Here is a 26,538-nt window from a genome sequence, read left to right as displayed (position 1 = left end):
GCGGGAGGGGGAGTGGAGGAGGGTCGCCCCTCTCCTCTCGCCGCTTTGACGTTTTCAATGCGGTCCCGAGCGGACGTCGCCGACTCGCGTGTGTTTTTGCGAGCCGAGCGTGTGAATAATAAAGGCCTGGCGGCAGCCCCTGGATGCGAGCGGGAGGAGGAGGTGGTAGTGGGGATTCACGGGCAGTTAAACAAAGGAGCAACTTGGGGGCCCGCGGCTCAAAGGGTTCGGCCGGGCTGGGGCTGCGGGGCTCCGAGTGTCCACCCCCATTATGTGGGGAACCCCGGCGTCGGCGTGCGGGCCAGGGAGCTGGCTGCAGTGTAGGAAGTGCCTTGTGATTGACAGTAGGACATTTAAATACCCCCCGTGTAACAAAAACAGGCTCCCGGCGAGACGGCCGCCTCGCCCTCTGCCGGCGCCGGGCGGCGGGGCCGAGCCCAATGGAGCCGAGCCGGCCGCCCTCAGGGCCCCGGGCCCGGCAGCCCCCAAGTTTCGTGGACCCAGCCATGACAGCACCGGGGCTTTGCGCTGTACCGAGGCTTTGCCCCTCGCTAGCGCAGGCGGTCGCTGAACAAAGCGGTGCGTCGGGGAGGGCTGCCTGTCGGCGAGAGGGGTCGGGCGGCAGCGCGCTTGCGGTCCGGCCGCGTTTGCCTTTCATCTTTTGCTTTCGACACTAGCAGCAGGGAAACGGTGGTTGTGTGTTTTGGGGGTTTATTTATTTGTTCTTTCCCCCGCTCAGTGGCAAAAGAAAAATGCTGGGTAAAAGTAGGTTGCATATCTAGGTGTTACTTAACAGCAATTATTACACATGGGATGTTGTCTTGCCACGTTTTAGGATGAAAGGAAGGCTTTCAGTATTTCAGATGTTGACTTGTACATAAGCTGATTTGATTTGTTCGCTGTATATGGGTCTCCCTCCACTCAAACCAGAGTATGATAGAAACTATGAAAAGGGCTTTGTAAACTGTAAAAACTGGCAAAGCAGAATTGTACCTTTAAAAAAAAACCCTCCTTAGTGTTTTTGACTAGACTACTACTACTCTTGCCAGTACTGTTGTTTGAAGCTAGATGCATAACAGCTTTTTGGGATTACAGTAGCTTGATGCGAGTTCGTCAAAACTTGATCAGTGCTTGTAGTAAAGATACAGATATCGTCTGAAAGTCTGTGTGGTTACAGGTTCTCATTCTTGCAAATATTTTTCTGCATTTCTGTGTTGCATTTTCAGGCTCTCTGGGAAGTTCTGTGCTTACATGCAGGCTTATCTTAAATGCTAGTCTTGTGCGCTAATATTAGGGTACCCTTAGGGTACAAGTGAACTAATTTCTGAAATCGTTACGAGAAAAGTTCTCTCTGATACAGAGGTGGGACAGACCACTTTGTAGCTTTCTTAGATTTTGATCTGCATGAAGATCTGCAATGGTTCCTCTACTTGAGCGCTGTCATGCAATTGGTAGACAAACCGTGCTAGCACTCAACTGTTTTGATAGTCTGAAACCTTACGTGTGGAAAGTAAGCAAGCCAGCAGGAACCTGGCAGCAGCCACGTTGCTCTGGGATTTAGCTGCATGCTCACCCAGTGTCGTGATGAAGGGACAGGGCTGTGGTAGACCGTTGTCCTTTCTCAGCTGTGGTCTGCTCTGGGAGTGCCTTTCCTCTTGTTCTAAGAGTATCCGAAGACTGTTGCGGGGGGAGGGGGGAGGGGGCGGGAAGTGTGGGGGAGTGGGGGTGGTGAGGAAGGCACTCTCAAATCTTGAATTTTCTGGTGAATTTTTTGGTTTCATGCTTTCTTCAGTTTATTTGTTTATTTTCCTGCCTGTTGAATGGGATTGATGTGACTTCATGTTAAGAAACATATAAGCCTATGCTTACTTATGGCAGTGATGTGCTAGCATGATACCTGTTGTGTATTAGTAGATTACGGACTCGTGCTGCCTTCCTGTGTACAGTGAAGAGAGTGCCTTAGCAATACGCTGGAGGCAGTACAAAGTCTGTTCTGACAGATTGGTACCAGTAGTGCCTTTAAATTTTGTGCAATACTTTTTCTGAGTGTTCTTCTTGCACTCCCTGTTTTCAAATTGACTGTATCTTCATTTACTGTTATCAATATATTAGTATTACCAAACATGCATTTTATTGCTTCTGGCAAATATTTCTATGAAAACGTGTTTTGATGTGCCACACAAGCTTGCTAACCTACATTCTGGGTTGTAGTTACTCTGAGTGGACCTAGCATCTGACCACAATCTTGTGTAATTACCTCTTGCTGAACAAAAGAGCAAAATGCATGCCTCTGTATCATGTTTTAGGTTTCATCAATTCTCTGAATGGCTTGCAAAAGTGGAGAGATGACAGAGACTTAGATGTTGACAAACTGTCAAATCTTTGATAGGCAAATCCATTTATATTCTGGACTATATTTTCCTGGTCTTTTTATCTTCTTGAAATGAAAATGTCACATTAGGCTGCTTTCCTGTGTGGCATATAGTCCAGCTAGAATGCAGAAGGAAAGTGTTCAACTTTTTCTTGAATCTGTTCAGAAGCTCTTGATACCTATTTAAGTTCCTGGCTTCATCTTCAAGTGATATGTATCATAGAATGATGCTTCTCATTCTGTCTCTGCCTCCCTTTGTTGTTTTGATGCTCTACCTCAGTTACTAGGTTAACTACATACTGTTGACTTTTGCTTGTGGTTTTTACTGTCATATATTTAACTTATGCACAAAGTGTCTTCTACTTTTTCCTCCCCCCCCCTTTAAAACTGATCTTGCAGTTAGCTCTAATCTTGGAATATGTTTGTGGAGTTTGCAGAGATGCTATTGTCAGCTTTGAAATTTTTGTTCTCTTTTCTGTCTGTGATACTTGTACGCAACTAGATTTATGTTCATTGCATAGATGTCACTTGTAGATTAGATTTCAGACAGGTTGGAACAAATTTAAATCTAAGCATATAATTCAGTTTTTATCTGCACAGTGTAATGTCTGTAATGCTTCAGGAGTGAATGATTGTAGTGTTAACTTTTTAAGGCTGTTTACTTTGTAAAGCTGCACTGGTGTACTGGTTGTAAAAGGGATCATGGAGAAGTCATTCAAGCAAGCTGAGAATTTAAAATGCAGGTTCCCCTATGGCATTTTTTATGTAGCTTTTTCATGGGTTTTGATTTTTTTTTTTCTTTTTTCTGTTAAAATTTTTTTGAAACAAATGAAACGTTTTATTCTTTAAGCAGTGGTGAATAAGAAGGGAAAACATCCTTTTTTGTTGTTGAAAATTGCTAATTTTCCTTAAAAATTCTAAAGATGTCAACTTCACTGTCTCCCCCTCAAGGAGGAGAAAGAATGAAAACAGCCCATCCAGCTTTTCTCTGCTTGCATCTTTGAGGTTTTGTGCAAAGCAAACTTTAAGTTTAGAGTCCATAAATCCTTTTTCTTTAATCAGTTTTTATGTTTATAGAAATGAGCATTTCATTTGAGCAGATTAGAGGGTAGTAACACACTAATCTGTATGTAGTGTTCATATGTACATCAATTTCAAAGCAACGTCAAATTGATTAAATTTGTATGGAATTGTTTTTTAATTGAACACTCTTGTTCTCAGGATTAATTCTGTATTCTGTGTAGCCTTCTTGAAAGAATTAACTTTTTTTCCCCTTTTCTAGAGCAGTTCATTGATGGTATACAGGACCTTGCCACTACTAAGTGTTTGATGTTTTTTACAGCTTTGTCATAATTAAAAACATTTAATAATGTCATTTGAAAAGAAAGATGCTTCATGTACTTTTTAGGGATGATTATTTAAATTTCAGATACCTTGAGGCTTTATTCTCAAATTGAAAAGAAAAATTACAGTGACAAAATTACATCTGAGCTAATCTCATGTAGAACATAGTTTTTCTGATACTGTATAGATTTAAGCATGGCCTCATTTGGTCTCTGAAGAAACAAAGTTTCACAACCACTCTCTAATCTGATTCAATTTCAATTTCAATCTCAATTTCAAAATCAAGGTTCCCTCTTGCAGCTGTTAGGTGTTGTGGATCCCTCTTAATGCACTGATTTGTACTCTGAAGGCAGGCTTTCTTCTTAAGAAAAGATGGAGATTTACATGCTATAGTGACCACTTTTTCTGAATTTGTTTTTTGTTTAGGAGCTTTTTACATGAGGTTCTGCAACATGGACTTTGCCAGCTGTGAGGCTGAAAGAGGCTATCCCACTCCTGGTTGCATGTGCTATAATTTCTCTTTTGCTGGTTCAGTGCTTTTCTGTTTGGTAAATCAACTCTGCTCAGAAAACTGACAAAACCCATTCTTTTGCTGGGCTAGTTTTTTGTTGGGTTATTGAGCTGAATAAGCTCATCAAGGGCTAGCATGAGTCCCAGACTGTTGCAAAACTCTGATGATGACTGTGTTGCTGGATGAGATGATAGTGGGTGGCAAAAGACAGGGAAGTTGCCCATTTTTCTTCCTCACTGATTGTTTCAGGATCAGTGGCTCATCCAGTTTTGTGGAACCTTGGGTTTGTCTCTCAGTCACCGTATGTGATTCTGCTTGAATCTGATGGCCTCGGCCCTCACCTGTATGCTCATCTGGTGGGGTCCACAGCAAGCAGGGCATTTCCAGGGCAGCTGCAGTTGCACCCCCAGAGCACCATCTGTTTGCAGAGACAGGAAAAGTTTCTGTGTCTGTCTTAAAGGGACTTGGAGGACAAGGTATGGTGATGATCATGTCAAGAAACATGAAGAGTATAAAGAGAGGCTGGTGCAAGGCTTCTGGTGCAGACCTTCTGTTTACAGAAAATTAAGGCCTTAAAATTATAAATATTCAGGAATCTGAATTGAATTGGCAAATATTTCTCTCATCTCTGGAGCTTTAGTCTGCCATCAGAAGCTCTAGAGTAGACTTTCTGACTTGTATAATATTAGGCCTTAAATTCTTCCTGTAGCAACTGGCTTGTGTTAGGGAAGTGTTTTAGTCTTCAAGGGAAAGTTACCATATTTGTTAACCTTACTTTTCTTTGGTTAAGCCTTGTTTCCTCAGAGGTAAGATGAAAGCCTCAACTTAAGTCCAATGAGCTGTGTGTTCTCTGCCAAAGAATTCAGTGATTTCAAGTGACTTCATCTTTTCTAACAATACAAAAGCTGAAACAGTTTAATCAAAACTGAGAAGCTAATAATAATAATGGAACCAGACTAACACTTGTGTAATTTGGTATCTGTTTCCAGTCCTCTTATATTCTTCATTTGAGCTAACAGTTTTTTCTCCTTTGAGTTCCCATCTGTGAAGTGGGAAGACTTATTAATATATATTAAAGTAAATATATTCTGTTATAATAAGCACTGTAGAGTAGTAAGTATTCAAATTTCTTCAATTTTTGAATCTCTAATAACATGTAGAATTACATGTAAAAGTTTTTTCTTTATGGTTTTCTTGAAAAACTGGCTTTATTTGAAGTTAGCATTTCTTTCCTTCTGTAATTTTATATTTTTTTTTTCATTTGATGTTCTGGAATGAAACATAGTAGATGTTTTAGAATATGCTTTCTGACATAATAAATAAGACAAGAAAAAAAAAATAGTCCAATAAAGATCTGTAGGAGAACTAAAGGGTACACAATTCAGCTTTTTTAATTACCACAAGAAAATTCTGGTGAATTTATAAACAATTATTAAATGTTAGTAGTTTTAGTTTTTAAAGTACAAATGAATGATTGCCTATTAAATGTTAATTAAAAGACATAAAGGTTCAGAATTAGTGATTTAAACACTATCTTTATTTTTTTAATGCTATAGTTGATCATTATCAGTATTTTTGGTATAATTTTTTTTCTTCAGCCATTCTGGACCATGCAAATGAAGGCACTGTAAGTCTTTATGTGTAATTTAACTGGCTGATAGTGAATTTTTAATAGTTAGATAATTTAAGATGATTTCATATTCCACAATGTTGTGATGACATGCTTACCTAGAACTCAATGTCTTCCTTTCCTTTTGTTATATTTAATACTTGCTTGATTTGACTTAAAAATTAAAATGTTTTCAGAAGACTGTTTTGTGGTTTCTGTATCTACAAACTACAGAGGTAAAAGAAATCTGGGTGAGGAGCTGCTGCTTGGTACACTTAATTTCAGTATATGTCTGCTAGGTGTTACAGTGTAGAGTGTGAAATATATTCCTTTTATTTTAAACTTGATTTGTTTATAATGTTGATTTTTTGGCTACACAATGGCTATAAAATGGATTAAGCCTTACAGTGGAGTATTACTTTTTTAACTGTCAGTGGGCAAAATCACATTAATTTTGTTTTCATTCTTCAATTGTGGTTTCTAGCTTTTTTGTTTGTGGACAGTTTTTGTGTTCATTAACAGATTTCTTATGCTCACTGCAGGTTTCTGTGTGCTTTCTGTATCATCTTTGAAAGATCATGCAATACAATGTCTCTTTTCTGTTTACATGTGTTTTCGTAAGTTGAAGATGAACTCAAACTCTTCATGTAAATATTTGTACTTTCCCTACATCATTTTACAATAAAATACCATTGTCTCAAAACAACTCTAAGTAATCAGTAAAGACTTTCATAGGTACAAAATGCGTGCTTAAAACCAGAAACATCCTCAAGTTTTGCATTTGTCTCATTGCTGAGGTATGAAAATTCAATTAACAGCACTGCTGTTGCTTTATTAGCAATGTAGGAGAGAGATTCTAGTTAAATATACAGTTTTTTCAAAAAGCTGATTTTCATTTGTGATTTGATGAATGAATACATTTCTAATGTATTATTACATCAGCTCATGAACGCACAGAAGTAACAATCTATGCAGCATGAATAGTCTTGAGATGTCTGCTATATGGTGGTAATATGGATTTATGTGGCTAGTTACATCTCCTCAGGTCAATTCTGCTTTTGAATGGAATTAATATTTAATCCTGTTTTCTCCATTACTTCATCATTAACTAAAGTAGACTTTAGAACTTGTCTTTCTTTTTGAAAATACTGAGTTTGTTGTTGCTCAAGCAGGTGTAAATGCTGATGTTTGACACAAAAGCAAGAAAACCTTTTTAAAAAAAACCCTCCCACATCATTCTGTCTTAAAAGCCAACTGGAGTGAGGATGACTGTTCTAAATTTTTAATATGTTGTGGTATGAAGTCTATTTATTTTCATTTGAAACTGTCAGCTGACATTGCACCTAGCCTGGGAAATTAGTTTCATAAATATAATTGTGTTCATCCAATTTACATTAATACTTTATTCTCTTAAAGGCTCTTAAAGCGCTATTCATGAAAATAGGTGCAAGCAAAGGTGGATTTCGGAGGAGTGAAATCTTTGATGTTGAAGATGCAGGATTGATCTGATCTGTCATTCTTACCACTTAACAGGCAGTATTTTCTGAACAGACTGATATTTTCCTTTTGGGATATTGATATTTGAGGGCCAATAAACAAAGGTCAGTTTCGCTAAATGGACAGCAACTAAAGAAATTGCTATGTTGTATTATCCAGTAGTACTTGAAAAATTTCCAGTTGGCTTGCCTAAGGTACAGATACTTAGTTTTATTTCAATAACAAAAATATTTGGATCTTTTCACTAAAGCATTACATCATGCTGTTGATTCAGCAAAACTCAGTGTCAAGAGCAAACCAGAAATGAAATGAGGCACTGCAGCTTCACATACAGCTTTCAGAGGTACTGATGGGTGTATCTGAGCTGCAAAGTGCGGTATGGAGTATAGTCTAGGAAGAGTACCAAAAGCAAGATAGCTGTGCTAATGTGGCATTGTGCCTGAGCAAATGTTGCCAGAATACCTCTCAGGGTAGTGGTTTCACTTTGTGTTTCATGATCTCTGGTCAGATGATCAGTGAGGTGGTTCTGAGCTAACATCTTGCTTGTCTGAACTAAACTTATATGAAGCAGGTGCATTTACATCATGTAATTAAGAGTGAACTGCAACACATTCCTTACTCTCTTGGCACGTGTGTGCTGAGAATGGAAGTGAATGCATCCCTGCAGTATGTCATGTCAGTTCCTGACATGTGAAATTCCCAGGGAGTTGCTTGTGGACCATATAGCAACCTTAAGCAGGAAAGCCCTTATCTGCTGTTTTCCATGTACCGTTCCAGGGCAACACTCCTAAAATATAATATACTTTTTATAACACATTAGTAAATACTTGGAATAGTATGTTTTTCTGTGGTGTGGTGTTTTGGTTTTTTTTTTTTTTTTTTTTGTGTGTACAGCTTATGGGGAACTTAGAGACAGTAGTAGCAGGTAAATGGGTTTTGTGTACTGCATTGTTGGTTAATACAGTGTAATGAAATTCTTTTTCTTACAATACCAACTTGAGGAAGCTGGGCAAATACTTCCAGTGTGAATGCATGCATTGCTCAGAGCCTCTGAGTAATTAATCAGCTCTCCATCAAATTTGTGCACCATCATATCTTGGATCAAGGGTTTTATTAGGAAATGTTCTCTCTCCCTCGATATGCTTGCCAGCATCATGTATACCTTCTTAGGAATGTATACCTTTTTTAGGAAAAAAGCCTGGAAAACTCTAAATGATCATTAGAAACTCACTATTTTGGAAATTTAGTGGTGATATGCTAAGTGGCTGGGAGTAAAGGAGATACTTTGAGTATGGTACAGAGTTTTGTTCCCATGATCAGAGAAACCAAAATTCCGCTTGTGGCACCAGTGCCTGAGCCATATGTGAGTCAGTTTTGTTTTCCTATTCCTTTCAGTGTTCAGTGCAGTCTTCCCTGTCCATGAAGATATTGAAGAAAATAGTATTGGTGCTTCCAATCCTTCAACCAATCACCCCAGTGCCTTGAAGTCCCTTTTTAATTGCTTTTGCACTTCTGTGCTCAACCTCATCACTTCCAGCCTGTATGACCAATAATGGATAATAATCAGAGAGCCATACCAGACTAGGGAGTTTCCTAGTAACATCTCTGAACCTGGCCTCAGGGAGGCAGCAGACTTCCCTGTGGGATGGATCTGGTTGGCATATGGGGCCCTGTGTTCCTCTCAGAAGGGAATCACAACAGTTACTACCCCCTCCCCCCCGTTTTTTGGTGTTGTGGGTTTTTTTTTTTTTTCCCCCCATAATACAAGCTGGCTGAGTCACGCCAGGCAACCCCCTGGGTGGACCTTCATCTACTTCTTCTGTAGCCTGGCCTTTCAGTTCTAGAACCCCATACTTGTTGTGTAAGGTGCTTAGAGGGTGCCTAGGGAATTGTCAGGTCAAGTGGTGTTTTAATAAATAAATTCCACAGAATCACAGAACTACTGAGGTTGGAAGGGATCTCTTAACCACTGTCTAGTCCACTCCCAGGTCAGCTAGGGCAGGCTGCTCCAAACTGTGTCCAGTTGGGTTCTGATTCCACAGGTGGAGACTCTGCATCCTTTCTGGGCAACACCTGCTGATATTTGACCATTCTGACAGCTGATTAAAACCTATAAACATACACACATATATATAATTTCCACCCCCCTCCCCTTTCTGTTTAGATGGGTTTCATATATTTTAATCTGTGACCATAGTCTTTTGTCCTGTTGCTGGCTACTGCTGAGGAAAGCCTGTCACCTTTCCCCTCCCATCAGGGGATTTTATACACATTACACACATTAACAATATCGCTGAGTGCTTTTTCTCCAGGCTGAAGATCCACAACTCTCTCAGCTTCTCCTCATCTGCTTTAGTCCTTTGATCGTCTTAGTGGCACTTAGCTGGACTTGCTCCAGTTTTTCTATGTCACTTCTATGGTGTGTCCCAGAACTGGACCTGACACTCTGAGTGTGGCATCACCAGGGCTGAGAAGAGGGGGGAAGGTCACCACCACCATCCTTGGCCCTTTGGCAACACTTTTCATAATGTGGCCCATAAGGTCTCTATTGCAGAGGTACATTCTACCTGGTTGGCCTCCAGCATTTCATGGTGCAGATTGCCCTTGTAGACAAAGTCTGAGACCTGTAATAATGTGTACTTTTACTATTGAATTGCAAAAACACAATTTACTTAACTTACATGAAAACGTTTTCACGTAAGCACTTCTTGTAGTAATGACACCCAAAATAAAACACTTGGATGTGTTGGCTCTTTGGCAAATTTACTGTCTTCTCTCTTAGAAACAGTTAAGCAAAATCTGAGTCAGACATTTTCTCCTGATGAATTAATTTTGTGTTTCCCACAGTAAGTGGACCATAGTGTCTCTTGTAATTTTTACAGGAATGGCAGATGTCTGTACTCATTTCCAGGGGATCTCTTACAGTTGGTACTCTGCTTCCTGCTTCATTTCCTTATGCAACTCTGAGGGTTCTGGTTCAAATGTTACTGTTTGCCCACTATGAAGAAGGCATTGTAAGAGTTATATATGCGTACACTAGAGTAATACATGGATAAAATATTTTTCCCCCCTCTAGAAGCTGTGGAGCTGAGTAACACAGACTGTGAAGTAAAGATTACCTCTAAAACTTGTGTAGAATCAAGAATAAAAGATAAGCATTTGCAAATAATTTAGATGATGCTAAATTACTTATGACAGAGCAAAACTGGTTTCAGTAGCCTGGATCTGAACTTCTGAGAGTTTTAGATTAAAATCTGTATGTCAAATTATATCCAGAATAAAAATAATTGATACGGATAAAATTCAGTCTTAGTGCTGATGTAATTCAACCCCCAAACTCTTTGTTCTGCACTATTTGAAGTTTCCATGTGGTCTGAAAATTGCTGTGCTTCATTAATGCCGTCTGAAGAGGATTGAACAGATTTCTGTAGATGAAATAATGTGTAAAAGGAGCTTTGTGATATGTTATGGACTGCATGGATGCAGTTTTGGCCAGGATACCTCTCTGGACCTCTGTAAGCATCTGAGAATCCAATAAACATCTCTAAATTATGGGCATTATCTAGTTGATTGAAGGAGCTTATTCCACTTACTGCTCTGCTAGCCAGCCAATGTAACATCTGATATTTAAACTCATTTACTGTGTATCTGAAACAGTTTGCTTGTATCATAGCTTAAACAGAAGTTAATGTAATCAGCTACTCCATCTGCGTTTGAAACGAGGATGGTAGACTAGAGATGATGAGCCAGTTTACTCTCAGATTTCTTCAAAAATGAAGCATCTGTCTCTACTTGCTGTTGACTGCAAGACTATCTGCCTTATAAAAGCAAGGTATTTCAAAGCTATAGGATCTATGATGTATTGTTTCATGTTGTGGTCAGGAGATGCAGAAATCCTCTGTTCTTAGAAATGTCTGGAAAATACTGTAAACTGGAGGAACAATGACAATGTTGAGAAGCAGAGGAGTTTGTTTTTTTAATTTTTTTTTTTTGTAAAAGAAAAAAATAGAAGATAAGTTGATTTTTGAAGGCAATAAAAGATTCATGTGTCAGATACAGCTGCAGAGACTGAATGTTACTGTGTTAAGGCTCCAGGAGGTCTTTAAAACCAGTCTGTTCCAGAGATTTTTAAACCAGTTAGGTGATAAATTGTATTTGGTGTAAGGAGCCAATTAAAAGGTGTGTAAAGCAGGCTGAAGCAAACTTCGCTGTTGCTGCATTCTTTAAAAGCAGCAAATCAGGCATACAGTAAGGGGTTTGCAGCAAGAGAGTCTTAAAGCTGTGCTAATAGTAGTTACTAGAACTAATGCTAGGAAGGTTTGAGACAGAAAATGGTATTGCTTAATGTTGTTAGCAGAAAGTCATGTTTTCAAATCATGCCTGGCGTTTTCCAGTTCAGGGGCACAGTTTAAAAACAATCACTAGCTTCCTAATCAATCCCCTCAGGCTAGGAAGCCATTGTGGGTTTGTTACTGTTCACCTCCAAACCTGTTTTTATCACTGTGCTTGAGAACAAGACAGATCTCATGGTGTCTACTGGCAGTATAACTCAGGGTGTCAAAAGCTTTACAGACTGTGCATTGCACAAAATAAGACAGTACTGATAGTACTTGTCATGCTTCATGATCTTTTTTAGCAGCTCATCTTTATTTGGCACCATGGTCTTTCTAAACAGTTCATCTTTAGTAGACAACTGAAATAACCAGCTAGTACTGTCTGTAGGACACTGCAGTCTGCGCTCTTCGTTGTTAAGGAACAGTCAACACTTACAGCTATTGAGAAGGAAATGGAACTGCTGAAGACATACCAACAAATTCTCAAATTAATTATAACTGCTTTTTAATATACAGTGCAGGGCATCTAGAAAAGGTGGTTGGCCTGATATCTAATACTGAAGAGGTGCTCGTTACGTTAAGAATGTTATATGTGGGGGGTTGTGAGACTTGGGTGTAGGTAATTCTGGAATTCAGAAACTGTTGTGAGTAAGTGTGCAAGAACCAAACAATTTTTCCTGTTCAGTCTCTAGAAGAGAAACTCCAAACATGAAGTCTTGTTGTTTCATTAAAAGCTGGCTTAAAGTGAGATTTCTTTCATTCAGAGCAGGTAGATATCTTCAGAGTTTTCATCACATTTCTCTCTAACTAAGAGGTGGGAGTCTAACTGAAAGTTTGTCCTTCTGATCTTGTCCTGCTTTATGGAAAGCCATGTTTGTTTTGGTTTAAAAATGTAGCTTTCACACTGTTTGGTTTACTTGTTTGGGTTTTTTTCATCTGTTACAGTTACTGCTGTACCCGAGTGAATTACTGAAAAGAGTGTTTTGTAGGCAAAAAACATGCTGATAGTGGCATGAAGGTCATACATCTGCCTGCTACTTGCCTCAGCTCTTCTTGTAGCTGGAGCTACAGATAACTGGTTTCAAGGAACTGGCAGAGCTGAATACTTAATCAAAGGCAGCTTGAGATACATAAAGGCAGTTACCAAGACCATCTTAAATACTGTGCTATCCAAAAAGCCATTGTTCTTTTACAGCATCTAGTGCCAATGTGTTGCATCTCTTGGACTTTGTAATGTCATTTTGGATGTTATACAGGGTATATGATGAAATTATGGTGTTTGGGTTTTTTTTTTTTATATGCAGGGAGGGATGCTCCCTGCAATCTGATTGGTAAGCTATTGGCAATTTATGTGTTAGTTCTGAGTATTAGAGATTAATGTAGGTGAAGGTTAACAGTAGGCCTGACTGGGTTGAGTGACTTCTGTTAACTAAAAGGGCTGTGCTACTTCTCATATTCCTCTTTCCTGGTTGTATGGTCCCACACACTCTCATGAATTAGCTCTGATAGTTGTCTGACTGTGCTGTAAGCTAGCTTGATAAACAGGCAAAAAACTGGCTACGTTAGTTTCTGTCAGATCAGCAAGTGAAACAGGTTGCCTTGTAACCAGGGAAGTACCAGAGCCATTGCAGAGAAGGGGAATGGGCATGCTTGCTTGTAAGGGAATGAGTAACCTCCCTCTTCCAGTTGCTGCAAGCTGTTAGATCGATGCAAGTTATATCATGCCTTTTCTTCCTAGGAGGTTGGTTTGTGTTTTTGTGGGGTTTTTTTTGGTCATTTTGTATTGAACCTCAGTTTCTTTTCATAGGTTGTTCATGTGTTTGTGATGCAGTTAATTTCCCTCTCCTTTTTTCCCCCTCCAATGCCCTCTCTGCTTAAAAAAAAATAATTAATATGTTTATCCTTTGTACAAAGAGCTTGTCCTACTACCTAACAGAAAACTCTTCACTGGAAGTGAAACTCATGTGGATTGTGGTCAAAGGACTTGAGACACCAGTAATTCTTAAAACCACATCATATGCAATGTTGATGACTAAAGACAGTGGTAATTAACATGAGTCTTTGTGCAAGTTGCTGCTGAAGAAGACAAAAAAAACTAAGTGTAAAAGTTGAGGGAAGCAAATATATGCAGACAATATATAGCAACAACAACAAAAAAGCTTATTTAATTTTCATTTTTGTATATCTTCATTCAGGAAAAGGGGTGGCCTTGACTTGCTGGATTGCCGTTGTCATAGTTCCTTTATTCCTGAATAAGTGAAGGTTTAACTGACCTGTATGTTGACATCCCTTTTCCACCCTCTTGTTATCTCTCTTGTAAAGCTTAGCCTGTTTCTTCCTGTTCTGCTGGGGAAATAAGGGTAGCAATTTTGGCTGGTAGTTTGTTCTCAGGTATAACACAGCCACACACAGACACTCAGTTAAGATGTCTCTTTCAAGATAGCTATGGCAGCTGTTTCAAATGGTTTGAAGATTTTGTGGTTGGTTTTTGTTTTGATTTGCTTTTCATCAAATTAAGACGCTGTGTTGGTTCCGCCTTCTGTGGTTTGAAGGTATTCTTTTAAAGTACTTTGTTTACCTTGATTGTAAGTTTGAGATTTTTTTTTTTACCTCATTTGTAAGCACAGTTACAACAGAATAACTCTGGCTGGGAAACGAAATAAGGCAAATTATGTAAATGAGATAGTGTTCAAGAGGGGATTGGACATGGTACTTGGTGACATGGTTTAGTGGTCATGAGGTCTTGGGTGACAGGTTGGACATCGATGATCCTTGAGGTCTTTTCCAACCTTACTGATTCTGTGTGATTCTGTGTGTGTATGTATATGTTAGGGATTTTTACTAGGCTCTGCAGCGTCCTAGAAGGGAAGAGGTAAACTTTTGTTTTCTTGTAGTCTTGAGAAGGAGATAAAAATACATTATGGAAAAACTTTCTTAAAGAACTATGGAACTTTTGTTGTCAGTGTACAAGGAGACACTTAATTTCTTTCTTACTTTTTTCCCCTTCCAATGCCCTCTCTTTGAGCGAAGTAACTAATTATGTATATTCTTTTATGTAAGGCTCAAGCTACCTAATAGGAAAACAAAACCATTACAGACTGTGCATTATAACCAGAAATAAAATTGACGTTGGCTGTGGTCAGATAAATTGAGACTCCATAGAATTTCTTGAAAGCAAATGTTAATTATTTTTTTTGCATAAATTGTGGGAAGGACAGAATAGCTCTCATTTATTTCAACATGCTTCTAGCAGTTTCAACTCCTCTAAGACATAGTGCCTGAAGTAAGATTGGGCTATTGTTCTTCCTTTTCTTTAGTGTGGCAGTCTGGCCATGTGGGGAAAATGAATGGGAAAAGATGGGAGTCTGAACTGCTGCAGAGAATCTTTCTGAATTCTTGAGCAGAGTGCTTCATATGTGAAGGGTTACACTGATCACTGGTTTTAAAGTGATAAAGAACATTTTCTTCAGATGAGATTGATATACATTTTTTTTTCTTTCCTGTGAATCTTCTGACTTGGTTCATTTGCTAGCATCATCTTGATTTATCTCACCAGTTTCACACTGAAATAAGGCCTTCAACTATCTCTTCTGCTTTCAAAATGCCTGTTCTCTCTGATTTCACTAATATGCTATTTTGTTTCGAGGTCTGATGTAGTTTTCTTTAAAGGTATTTTTTTTTATTTTCTTGAGGCAGCTGATTTTGCTAAACCCTCCACTAAAACATCTAGGCTCCTTCAGACCTTCATTTCTGTAAAACAATAATTTTAAAAAGACAGGGAAAAATTAGTTGTAAATACCCTTTTAAAGCAGCTTGATGTGATCACTGGGAAGAATAAGTAAAAATCTCAGCTGGCATAGGAAGAAGGGAGAAAATTGATATGTGCTTGATAGATGGCACTAACAGAGGAATATGTCAGGAATACTTCGGTGATGTTAACTTGGCCTTGTCAGGAAATTGTCATTAGGAAAACTAGTTCTCATAAAACTGCTACATGTAATCCATCCTGGGCAATGATATTATGAATTGAGCTGGACTGTGTGTCTCTTCTTAACAGTCTTACAATGTAATGAAAAAGTTGTTTGACTTCAGTGTGTATTTTTGCATATGAAGCTCTCTGGATTTCCTGTGTATGTACTACTTTTGACTGCATTTTGAACAGTTGTTTTACTTTTCTCACTTGAATTCATAATAATTATATGAAATAATTGTATAGAAAACCATCTTTTCACACAATGTTTTCATAAACAGAGATTATTAGAAGTAAGATTATGCTGATTATACCAAATACTCAGTTGTCAAAGTATTTTGTAAAAGTAATGGCGATTTTTCTCAACTTCATTCTAACAATTCAACAAATCAAACTAATTACACATAACATCTGGATCTTGGGAAAAAGTACTTGTTCAGTTTTAAAACCTTATCTGATTTTCAGGCTGGGCTGGAATTATGGAATGGAAGAATTGGTGTACAAATAATGTACATTAATGTTATTTCCCCTGAGATTTTAGGTACCCCGGTGGTTATGTTGAATACATGGCTATGTCCTTAAACGTAGGTAGGTTTTGTTGTATCTGAATCCCTATATCATTATGTAACTTGATAGCTTTGTTCCATTAATCAGAATTTTCTGATTAGGTTACTTGTTTTCTGAATAAATTCTGTGGAGTTGATCTTTTTTTGACAAGGTGGTGTGTACAGATTTTATTTATTGTAACCTCTGTGCTTTGAGAAAGTGAAAAGTGCTGTTACTTGAGAAATTATGTATACAGTTTCTCAGTGGAAGAATGTGCATCAGTATTGCCATTGAAAGTGTCTTCTGCAAGGACAGCACTAGTATAGCACAGCTGTCAAACTTTAAATTTTGTTTCTGGAGATCCAGGAAATCTGAGCCTTTAGAAGGCCCTTTGGAAATCAAAATAGCTGATATAACTGTATGTTTTTTACTGCAGTACTCCATTTCAGAAAAATAGTACATAATTGAGAAGCAATAGAGTTTAGGCACATTAGGGAAGCCTAAACCTATGTGATGAACATTTACATTGTACATTGTGTGCACTGTGATGGTTCATCTAAAGCAGGCTAAGACCTCTTAAGACTTTGGTAGTGTCAGAATAGATGCTTCTGAGCAATCAAAGATTTAATATAAATCATGGCATGCAGCATTGTTATTCTTGGGATTCTTATGTGTGTTGTAGGATGATGCAATACTGAATAAGTTAGTGTATTTTAAGATTTTTCTGCCCTTAAGAACTTGCTTGGTGGAATGTATGTGAGTGAGTGACTATGTACTAAAACCGTGTATGCTGTTTGGCCAACATACATGTATTCTATATAAATCCAAAAAAACCCCGTATTTGTTTGCTTGCTCACGTTTGTTTTCTGTAGAAAATTGGTAGCTCTGAGAGAGGGGGATATTTGCTACAGATAAAAAAAAAAATTAAAACAGATTAATGGTTAAGTGTATGTTTATACCAGTGGTTGCTTTTTTGAAAGGTATTTTGTTTTGGAATGTCAAACCCAAAAGCTCAAGTAGTTTTATATTGGGCTTTTTTTTCTGTAATTACTTCAAAGCACTATGGTTCTCTATCTACTGCATAGAAATTAGCTGCCAAAGTAAATCCTTGTAAGACTAAAATTACTAATATTGTGATTCCAGAATTGTTACCATACTTAATCACAGCAAGATGAAAAGATAGCTGGTGGTTCCTTGCACTCTCCCCTGTTGCTTTGTGGCTTTTTGGTCAGTTTTATTCCTTTGGTGTAACTGCATGTATTTGAACGTGGTGGGGACAACAGGGAGACACTTGAGGTTCAGATTTCTGAAAGTCACTATGTTAAGTTTTAGACTCTCATTAAAATAAACTTCATTTTAAGCTGTTCTTGTACTATGGGGTTGTATGTAGTCTATCAACAGTATTGTTAAGCTGTAACTTTGTCTTTTTATTCCTGATTAACAGTTTTAATATCGTCCCTTAATGAATGGCAGATGTAGCTATTTTATTGTGGAGTGATATCTTTAGTACTTCCCTTGTTTTAACCTGTAAATACTACTTACTTGGAAAGCATAGACTTGAATTAAATGACTAGCCAGAATTCCTTAAAATTTGCCAAATTAGCTTCCTATCCCATGCATTCTTCAATTCCTAGGGACCGGCATATTCTTGTATGTGAAAAAACTTAGCGCTTTCAACTACTTCCTCCTTGCTGATCTTGCCTTGATACTAGACACCTTGGGGAAGTTAAAGTCTGACCATTCAGAGACTGATCATGGAGCCTGTTTTTAACTAAATCTTCTACCTTGCTACTACATCTAGAGCCATGTCAAGTAATATTGGGTCTGTTCAGGCTTTCTGCTTTCATGAGCTGAATTACAGATGTATTTTTGCATAATCTATATTTTTTTTTTAAGATAATTGTTATTTATTTATTTTGTAATACTGTAAAATCTTCATCATTCCTGAGGATTAGTCTACAGCCTACATGAGCAATTCAGAAACTGGATAATACATACTGAAGACATTTAACCCAAATGGATCTTGAGGTGAAGGGTAATAATGATATTTAATTCAGGAAAACATCAGTGGGCTGTGAGTGTTACTGAGTTTGAGTATGTTAATGCTTTCCAGGCTCTCTGCTACCTCTTGGTGACCTTGCTTTGATGCTTGAGGTCTGAAGTTGCATTTACCACAGTAGTTGATTGCTTGCTAGTAAGCAGAATGATTAATGCCGGATTCAACTGGGTGTATTGGAGAAGGCAGCTCAGGAAAGTGACCTGTAATGGTGCAATATGTGATTGATGTGCTCTGTGACATCCTTGGCAATGCTTATTCTTGAAGGCGTTGACACCTCATATGCCCTTTACATCTGTCTGCTACTAGATTAGCTTCAAATATCTCCCAGTAGTATTTTGCTCTTCCAGTTCTGAGTTTAAAGCATAAATGCATAGTAGACCAAAAACCAAGTCAGAGAAAGTGTTCAGTATTTAGCCTGAAAATAAAGCAGAAATACTGTTATCTGTAACATTCTTTAAGAGGCAATAAAATTAACTTTCTTAAACGGAACATGGCAAACAATTGTCAAAGCTTGAAAATATTTTCACTGTACTTTGGTACAGAGTTCTTATTGTTTAGTCAGCAAGCTAATCTGGTTGGGGTGATGATGAATGTACCAGATAAGCACCAAGAGAAAGAGTAAATGAAGTTTTGTCATGGAGCACCATGATTCATTGAACAATTGTGCAAACTTGATCAATATACAGCCCAATACAAATGTCTTTCATGTTCAAAAATGAGAAATTTAGCTAAAATAATACAATTCCTAAGGATGTATAAACCCAGTCTTCACATTTGGGACTTTTAGAGTGTACTTGTGTTTTGAAACAATCTTCTTATAATACATAGGATTATGAGTCACTTGTCCATTCTATAAAAAGAGAGAGAACACAAGCAGAAGGAAATGGAACATGCATTTTTAAAGACTGCTTCAGCCTTCCTTTTGTTTAAATGTCAGATGAATCTTCATGTAATAATTCCTGTAGTTGTGGTCTTAAAACAGATACTAAATATTGCAAGAATTTTGATGAACTCCAGCAGCTGAGTTTTGCAATTAGATTTTAAAATAGTACATATGTAAAAAAAATACGTAATTTCTACATTTTGTGTGGTATGCACTGAATGGAGTTGAAAAACCAGCTGAATATTTTACAGGGAATTCAGTGGTGTACTTTTCATTGGTAGTTACATGGGCGATGCTCTTCAGTTTCAGATTTGATTTGCTCAGTGGTGTGCTCAGAATGCTAGACTGTTTAGTATATTGTTTTGGCATCGTGTACTGACACTTACTGGAGTGTGTCAGCAGATTTGGCACTAGGCTGCTAGGGAAAAGGCTTCATGTAGCTGGATCATTTCAAAGCTCCAGTGTTTCAGCTGTCATTACACTTTTGATATGAAATGGGTTACCTGATGGAGTACTGTTCAAGTTCTCATGTTAATGGAACACATTGAATAACTAATTTGGTGTAAATTTTCAGTATTATTGTCTTGATTCTGTATTACAAAGTTAGCAATTTTAAAAGTGTCAGCTTTTGAAAGAACTCTGCCAGGATTCAACAAGTAGGGATTACTATTTTTTTTTTCTTGAGAGCTTTGTGCACAAGCGCATCTTCTCCAATTAACCTCTAGTGTTTCAACTTCTAAGAAAATGTACTTTGTTTGGACCTGAAAATCATGTTCTTAGTTATGCGTTTTGCTTTGTCATGACTGTTAAAAAGATCTTCAACTTTAATCCTGCTTTGACTCTTTTATCTGGGGAAAAATGTACACCAGGAAAATATGATGTCTCTCAAGTGCTTTTTAAAATACATGCTGCTATTTTAAAACAAGCACTTTTACAAAGTGATTTATCTTGTCTCTTGTGTAACTTACTAGTATTAGTAGTGTAAAGATTTCAGAAAAAGTATGAAAGTTTTCTTCATTGATATGTCTTGGGGAGTAGGAGTCAGTTACATGCTTTTTATAGAAAAATAAAGAAAAAACTACAAGAAAAAAATTCTATGATGCCCTCTATAAATTGTCAGTACCAAGACTTCAGAATTTTTTTGAGATCATAACTTTTATGAGGAAAATTGCATGAATGATTTTGCAGAAATTGTTTCCCTTAACTAGGATTAAAGATTTTGGGGGAGTTGTGGAACAGTGGTATATATTGTGGCCTCATTTTAAAAGAAATTAGAGTCTCCTTTTTTTTAGGATTTTTTTTCTTAATGGCATTCTCTATTCAGTGATAAATGATTACTCAAAATTTATATAGCAGCTCAATAGTTGAGATAATTTGTTTGCTCATTATGATTTTGTAGACTAAGCATGTTCTGGTCAAAACTTAAGATTTAATTATTTTTTAGCTTGAAAATAAATCTTGCATGTATTCTCATTAATGTTTTAAAAATATTATTCCAGCTGTGTTGGGGTAGAGGAGCACCATGCTGTTGACATTGATCTGTACCATTGTCCCAACTGTGCAATTCTCCATGGACCTTCTCTAAGTAAGTATAGTTTTTTCAAATTTTATTTTACACTTTAAGTCTGTTTACTCTTCATGTATAATTGAGAGGGACTGTTCGGAAGAATATTCAATGTGAATTTGATTATTTAGAAGGTACTGGTTCTACTTGACTAACTCTGAGCTGATAAAAACACCACAAAGTAAACAAACCATCCTGGAAGGTGCCTTGATCTGGAGATGCAGATAGAATAAAATATAATGCTCTGCTATAGAGCACAGTATCACAGTACATTAGGTTGGAAGGGACCTCCAGAGAAACCAAAGTGCACAGAGCTAGAGGAGAACAATCTAGACTTGACAGAGAGTGAGAAAATAAAAATTGGAACGGCTGGGGTTGGAAGCGGCCTCCAAACATCATCTAGTACAACCCCCCTACAGTGAGCAGTGACATCTTCCACTAGATCAGGTTGCTCAGAGATTTGTCAAGCCTGACCTTGAATATCTCCAGATAGGGCCTCAACTACTGTCCTGAGCAACATGTTCCAGTGTTCCACCACCCTCATGGTAAAGAACTTGTTTCTAACATCCAATCTAAATCTACCCTTCTCTAATTGTAAACCATTACCCCTCTTCCTATCACTACAGGCCTTTGTAAACAGTCCCTCTTGAGCCATCTTGTAGGCCCCCTTCAGTTACTGGAAGGGCCACTATTAGAGCCTTCTCTTCTCCAGACTGAACAAGCCCAGCTCCCTTAGCCTGCCCTCATAGGAGACGTGTTCCAACCCCTTGATTAACTTTGTGTCCCTCCTCTGGTTGCAGAGTAACGATAATACCTGCGTTGAACAGTTTACACCCAAAATGGTTATGGAGGTGTAAGCAGTGACTGTTGGATTTCAAACCGCACATGGTAGTGAACAGTAGTGAGATTAGTAGATTGGATATGGTGAGATGGCATGGTGGGATTAGGTCATATTAATTCTGTGTTAATTCATAAAATCAAGTCTATGGTTCTTGAACAGGTATGATGTTTATTAAAAAAACAAAGCTGAATTTAGGGAATTGAAGCTCGTTTCTAGTTTTGTTGCTGACTTCATAGATAGCTTTCAGGCTGCTGCTGCTGCTTACTTGTGCTGCAATGGATATTGTGTATGTCTTAAATCATATGTAACGTGCACTGTGGTTCTCACACAGAAGGAGCTATAGAAGTACAAAAGATTACTGTCAGGTGTCCTAAGATTTTGTTTGTTGCAGATAGGTTGAGCGTCACCTGCATAAATATTAATGCTTGTTAAATCATAGCAATGGGAATGAGGCATGTCTGGCTCTCTGATGGGATCACTGCTAATCTTAACCATCTGATTAAACTAATTCAAAGTTTAATCCTTCTGAAACTTGTAGTGAAGAAGAGGAGGAACTGGCACAGACACGACTACACAGAATTGGATGATGGTTCCAAACCGGTGCAGGCTGGAACACGGACCTTTGTTAAACAGCTGCGAGCTCGCTCTTTCCCAAGGTACAGAAACTTAATGCATTTCTGTGAAAAAATACAGAAACATCCAAATAGAACATTTATATGAACTGGTGGTCTATCCAGTCTTCCATAATTTAGAGGTGTAATGGTTTAGTGCAAAGGCTAAACCCCCTGCTCCCCCAACACAAAAGTAGAGGAAAAAGTTACACACAAAACTCAAGGTTGAGATAAAGAGATAAGAGTTTAATATAACATGAGATAGCATAATCACAATACACAATTACCTTGGCTAACAATCTAATTAATTTAATAGTACAATGCATGATTACCTTAGCTTAGCCTATTTGCAGAAGAAGCAGAAGAAGTGAAATACAGGGAAAAAAAACCAGCATAAAACAGAAAGCCAAAACCAGCAGCTTCCCGACTCCCACCTGTTCCGCCACTATTGCCTGCAGAAAACAGCCAGTACCAAGAAGGCGGCACCCTGAAGCAGCAACTGGAGCAGGAAGCCTCCCATGTTGCAATCTGCACTTCAAGCCCCATAATACTTTGCTCCAGTTAGCACTTTCACTTTTTGAGTCTGGCATGACTGCATCATGGTATGAGTAGCAGCAGCAGGTTCAACTCAACCTATGACAAGAGGAAAGTGGAGAAACATGGTCATACGTTCATCCTGAGCTGTCTGTGATTGGCTGTCTCACTGCAAACAATGACTTAAAATTCTTTCAAGAGGTTTGTTGTTGTTGTTACCAAAATGTACGTTAATACCTTCTCTGATAATTCTTTTTCCCCATTCTCTTAAATATCTTTTTTCAGTCAGTGAGTTCCTGGGTTTATATGTGACAGTAAACATTTACTTGCTGGTTTAGGTTGTTTTCTTTGTTCTTTTTAGTTAAATGCTTGATATGATAATACTGGTTCCACTTGTTTTGCATTCAGATGTAACCATTCCCATCTGTCCTCCCCCAAACAGTGACATGAATTTTTTCAGTGCTGTATAGTATTCCATTATTTCTTTATACCAGTGCTGATGAAGTAATTTTGAAAATGCATGGAAGCCAGCTGACACAAAGATACTTGGAGAAACACGGGTTTGATGTTCCCATTATGGTTCCTAAATTAGATGGTCTGGGGCTCAGACTTCCTCCGCCAACTTTCTCCGTTTTAGATGTGGAACGCTATGTAGGTAAGAGACACTCTGGAGTGCGTAATAAATGATCCTGTCTGTAAACTAAAATAAATATTTACACGATGGAGGGTGCTAAATGTATATTCTAAATTGAAGACTATCAGAGAATAAAATCAAAGCTTTTCTCCGTGTGCGTGTGTGCATTAAATACATGATAGGAGTACAGCCTTACTTTTCAACTTTTGAACATGTCAGTTGTGGTACAAACTAAATGTGGAATGCTGTGGGGAGGTTTCTGCCACATGTTGTAAACTAATGAAGTATAATGGCTTTTGAGATTCTTCTCTCTGTGGAAATTGAATGAATCACTCTTGTGATCAATAAAGTTTGATCATTGGTTAGGATATTGCAAAACTTTGGTTTGAGATCAGTAAATTTGCATTTCTGAATTAAATCATTCTTCCTGGAAAAATGCCTACTTTGACTTCCTCTGGCAGGAGAGCTAGAGCTTCCCAATACTATTTCTTTCTTATTAGATCTCTTGATTGTCTGTAATTGTTCCAGCCTCATGTAAGTGTGCAGTGCAGAGAAATAGATACTGACCCAGTTGCAGCATGACATTTCCTGTAACATACAGTACAGTTGAAGTCTGTATATGGCCTTGTATATGTTCTTGTGATAAGCTAATAAAATGGTGTGCTGAAAGCAGATTTTTCTGTCCAACATTTTACAGTGGCACCAGAATATAGGAAATATGTAGCATATGGAATATTGTTGCAAATATGATGATAAACAGCAATGGGTTCATTTTGTTACTTCTGAATTTTTGTATTTTGGAGTACTACCTCTTCAGATTCAGAGAGAAACTTTATCTTCTCATTCCATCCATATATTTTGACTTGCAAGGTTCTCTCCAGTTTAAGGAAAAATGTTGATGCCACAGATTTCTTTCTATTATTGAAATTAAAAACAAGAAGCCACAATATTCCAACTGAAATTCAACAAGATGATACGAATTTACAATTTTAAAGTAATTGTGTTTATTGTGTATATCTAGATACATTCCAGCATTCAAAAATTGTCAAATTTGACCATTGTGTAACTAGATGGTGGTAAAACAATTACTATTATAATGTTGTTGTTAGTCTTTTATCTTGGCTACAGGTTACTTCTTTCTTGCCTTGTTCTGCAGGTGTATCGCTTCAGAATAGTTTGTGAACTGATCCTTGCTGTCTTTGGAAGTGAAGCACACTCATCACAATTAATCAAATCACTGTGTGCTTAAAAGTTATGCATGTGTATAAGGGCGCTGATGGTGGGCTTGTAGAACGTTTGTGAAGGAGTACCTGCATAATTTTCAATTTTAGTAATTTAATCAATTATGGCACAAGTTTAATTCCATTTGCCAAGAATTGTCAGCAGTAGGATTTATTTGTAAAGAATTCTCAGTGGTCCTCATGTTAAATATTTGTGTGCTGTGGTGGTGATTTATAACAACAGTTCGGGATAGATCTGTTTTGATAACTTTATCTACATTAGTCTTTCCAAAGGTAGCTACAAACTTTTTTATTTAATTACCAATTGAAGTAATTCTATACTGCACTTTTCTGGAAAGAGAATTTATTTTTAGGGTATTTTCAATTCTATCCTTAGCTGATTTTCCTAGCTCTAACTTCAATTGCTATAATGTTGGCTTATGCTGATATGTGTTCCAAAATAATGCTGATAGTAGTGGAGTTTTTGTACAGAAATATTTTGATAAAGGCTGGAAGAAAAGTTTCATTTCTCTTATACACCTTTATGTGTCATCCTATTTTCCACAGGTGGTGACAAAGTGATAGATGTAATAGATGTAGCAAGACAAGCAGACAGTAAAATGAAGCTCCATAATTACATTAAATATTTCACAAATCCTGTTCGACCAAAAGTATTGAACGTGATCAGCCTCGAATTTTCGGACACAAAGTGAGTATTGACTTGAATTTCCTGAATGTAAGAAGTGATTTTCACTAAGCTGAAGAGTATGTGTAGGAATATAATGTCTGTACAGGGAAAGATAGGAGTCTGTGTATTCTATGTAGACAGCTACTGTGGTGTAATGTTTGGTATAAAACATTTTTGTTAATTCATAAATAATAACTTTGTAGGAATCAAATTTCAAACTATCATTCAAAGAGAGTTGTGTTTGCTCTTGATTATATTTACGGTTCTTTTTTGATTGTTTGTTTTTAAAGGATGTCTGAATTAGTGGAAGTGCCAGATATTGCCAGGAAGCTTTCATGGGTGGAAAATTACTGGCCAGATGATTCTGTCTTCCCTAAGCCTTTTGTTCAGAAGTATTGCTTGATGGGTGTCCAGGACAGTTATACTGATTTTCATATTGATTTTGGAGGAACATCAGTTTGGTACCATGTTCTTTGGGTATGAAGCCTTCTTGATTTATGACTATGCAAAATAAAATTTATTCAACATGTGCAACCTTCTGCCACGTATGAAAACCTTCTGCACCTTTCTGTATGAAATTTAGTGCTTAAAAAGGCAGGGGAGGAGGTTGAAAGTGAATTAGTGATTATTTGAGTGGCATTTTTACTTTTTCATTGTTAGCATACTGTTGATGACTCCGTATTTCAGATCAATCTGTTATTTAACTAGGAATGTCTCAGAGATTGTAGTGTGCCTCCAGGAGGACGTTTATTTATTTAATATTTTTTAATAGGGTGAGAAGATATTCTATTTGATCAAGCCCACTGATGAAAATTTGGCACTGTATGAGTCTTGGAGTTCATCTGTCACCCAGAGTGAAGTGTATTTTGGGGACAAGGTTGACAAATGTTACAAATGTGTTGTGAAGCAAGGACACACTTTGTTTGTTCCAACAGGTAAGATTTTACCCTTACTACCAGGATTTAGCATGTTTAATCACCAGGAATGAGGAATATCCTAAAATAATGGTATTATCAACATTTGATTTCTTCCTATATAAAAATTTATAAATTTAGATTTTCAAAACAAGTAATTAGCTTTTTAGATTGCGCTGACAGTTATCTGGGAAAGGAAAGATGCTTGTTACGCAGTTATAAGACATCAAATTAGTTTGAATATCAGGAAAATAGTTCCACTTCATAGAACACATATTGTTTACCATTTGTTAGATATCCAGACTGAATTATCCTCTTAATTTTCTAATACAATTTTGTTTTTACAGCTTTTTAATATTGTAAGACCTACAAGGAAAAATTACTACAAAAACATCACATAAACTTTTT

General features: G+C 37.5%; 1 protein-coding gene across 1 annotated transcript in view; it reads left to right on the top strand.

Annotated features, from left to right (window-relative positions):
- KDM7A (lysine demethylase 7A) overlaps positions 1–26,538 on the top strand; it is a 51,102-nt gene that overhangs the window by 682 nt on the left and 23,882 nt on the right. The window contains exons 2-7 of the mRNA XM_054386523.1: positions 20,624–20,709; positions 22,068–22,185; positions 23,169–23,329; positions 25,096–25,237; positions 25,507–25,693; positions 25,989–26,151. Coding sequence (XP_054242498.1) covers positions 20,624–20,709; positions 22,068–22,185; positions 23,169–23,329; positions 25,096–25,237; positions 25,507–25,693; positions 25,989–26,151 — 857 coding nt within the window. The remainder of the gene's footprint in view (positions 1–20,623; positions 20,710–22,067; positions 22,186–23,168; positions 23,330–25,095; positions 25,238–25,506; positions 25,694–25,988; positions 26,152–26,538) is intronic.

The sequence above is a fragment of the Indicator indicator genome, chromosome 14, assembly GCF_027791375.1.
Source record: "Indicator indicator isolate 239-I01 chromosome 14, UM_Iind_1.1, whole genome shotgun sequence".
Classification (NCBI taxonomy): Eukaryota; Metazoa; Chordata; class Aves; order Piciformes; family Indicatoridae; genus Indicator; species Indicator indicator.
The sequence above is the reverse complement of the archived record's forward strand: the minus strand, read 5'-3'. Positions and strand labels throughout refer to the sequence as shown.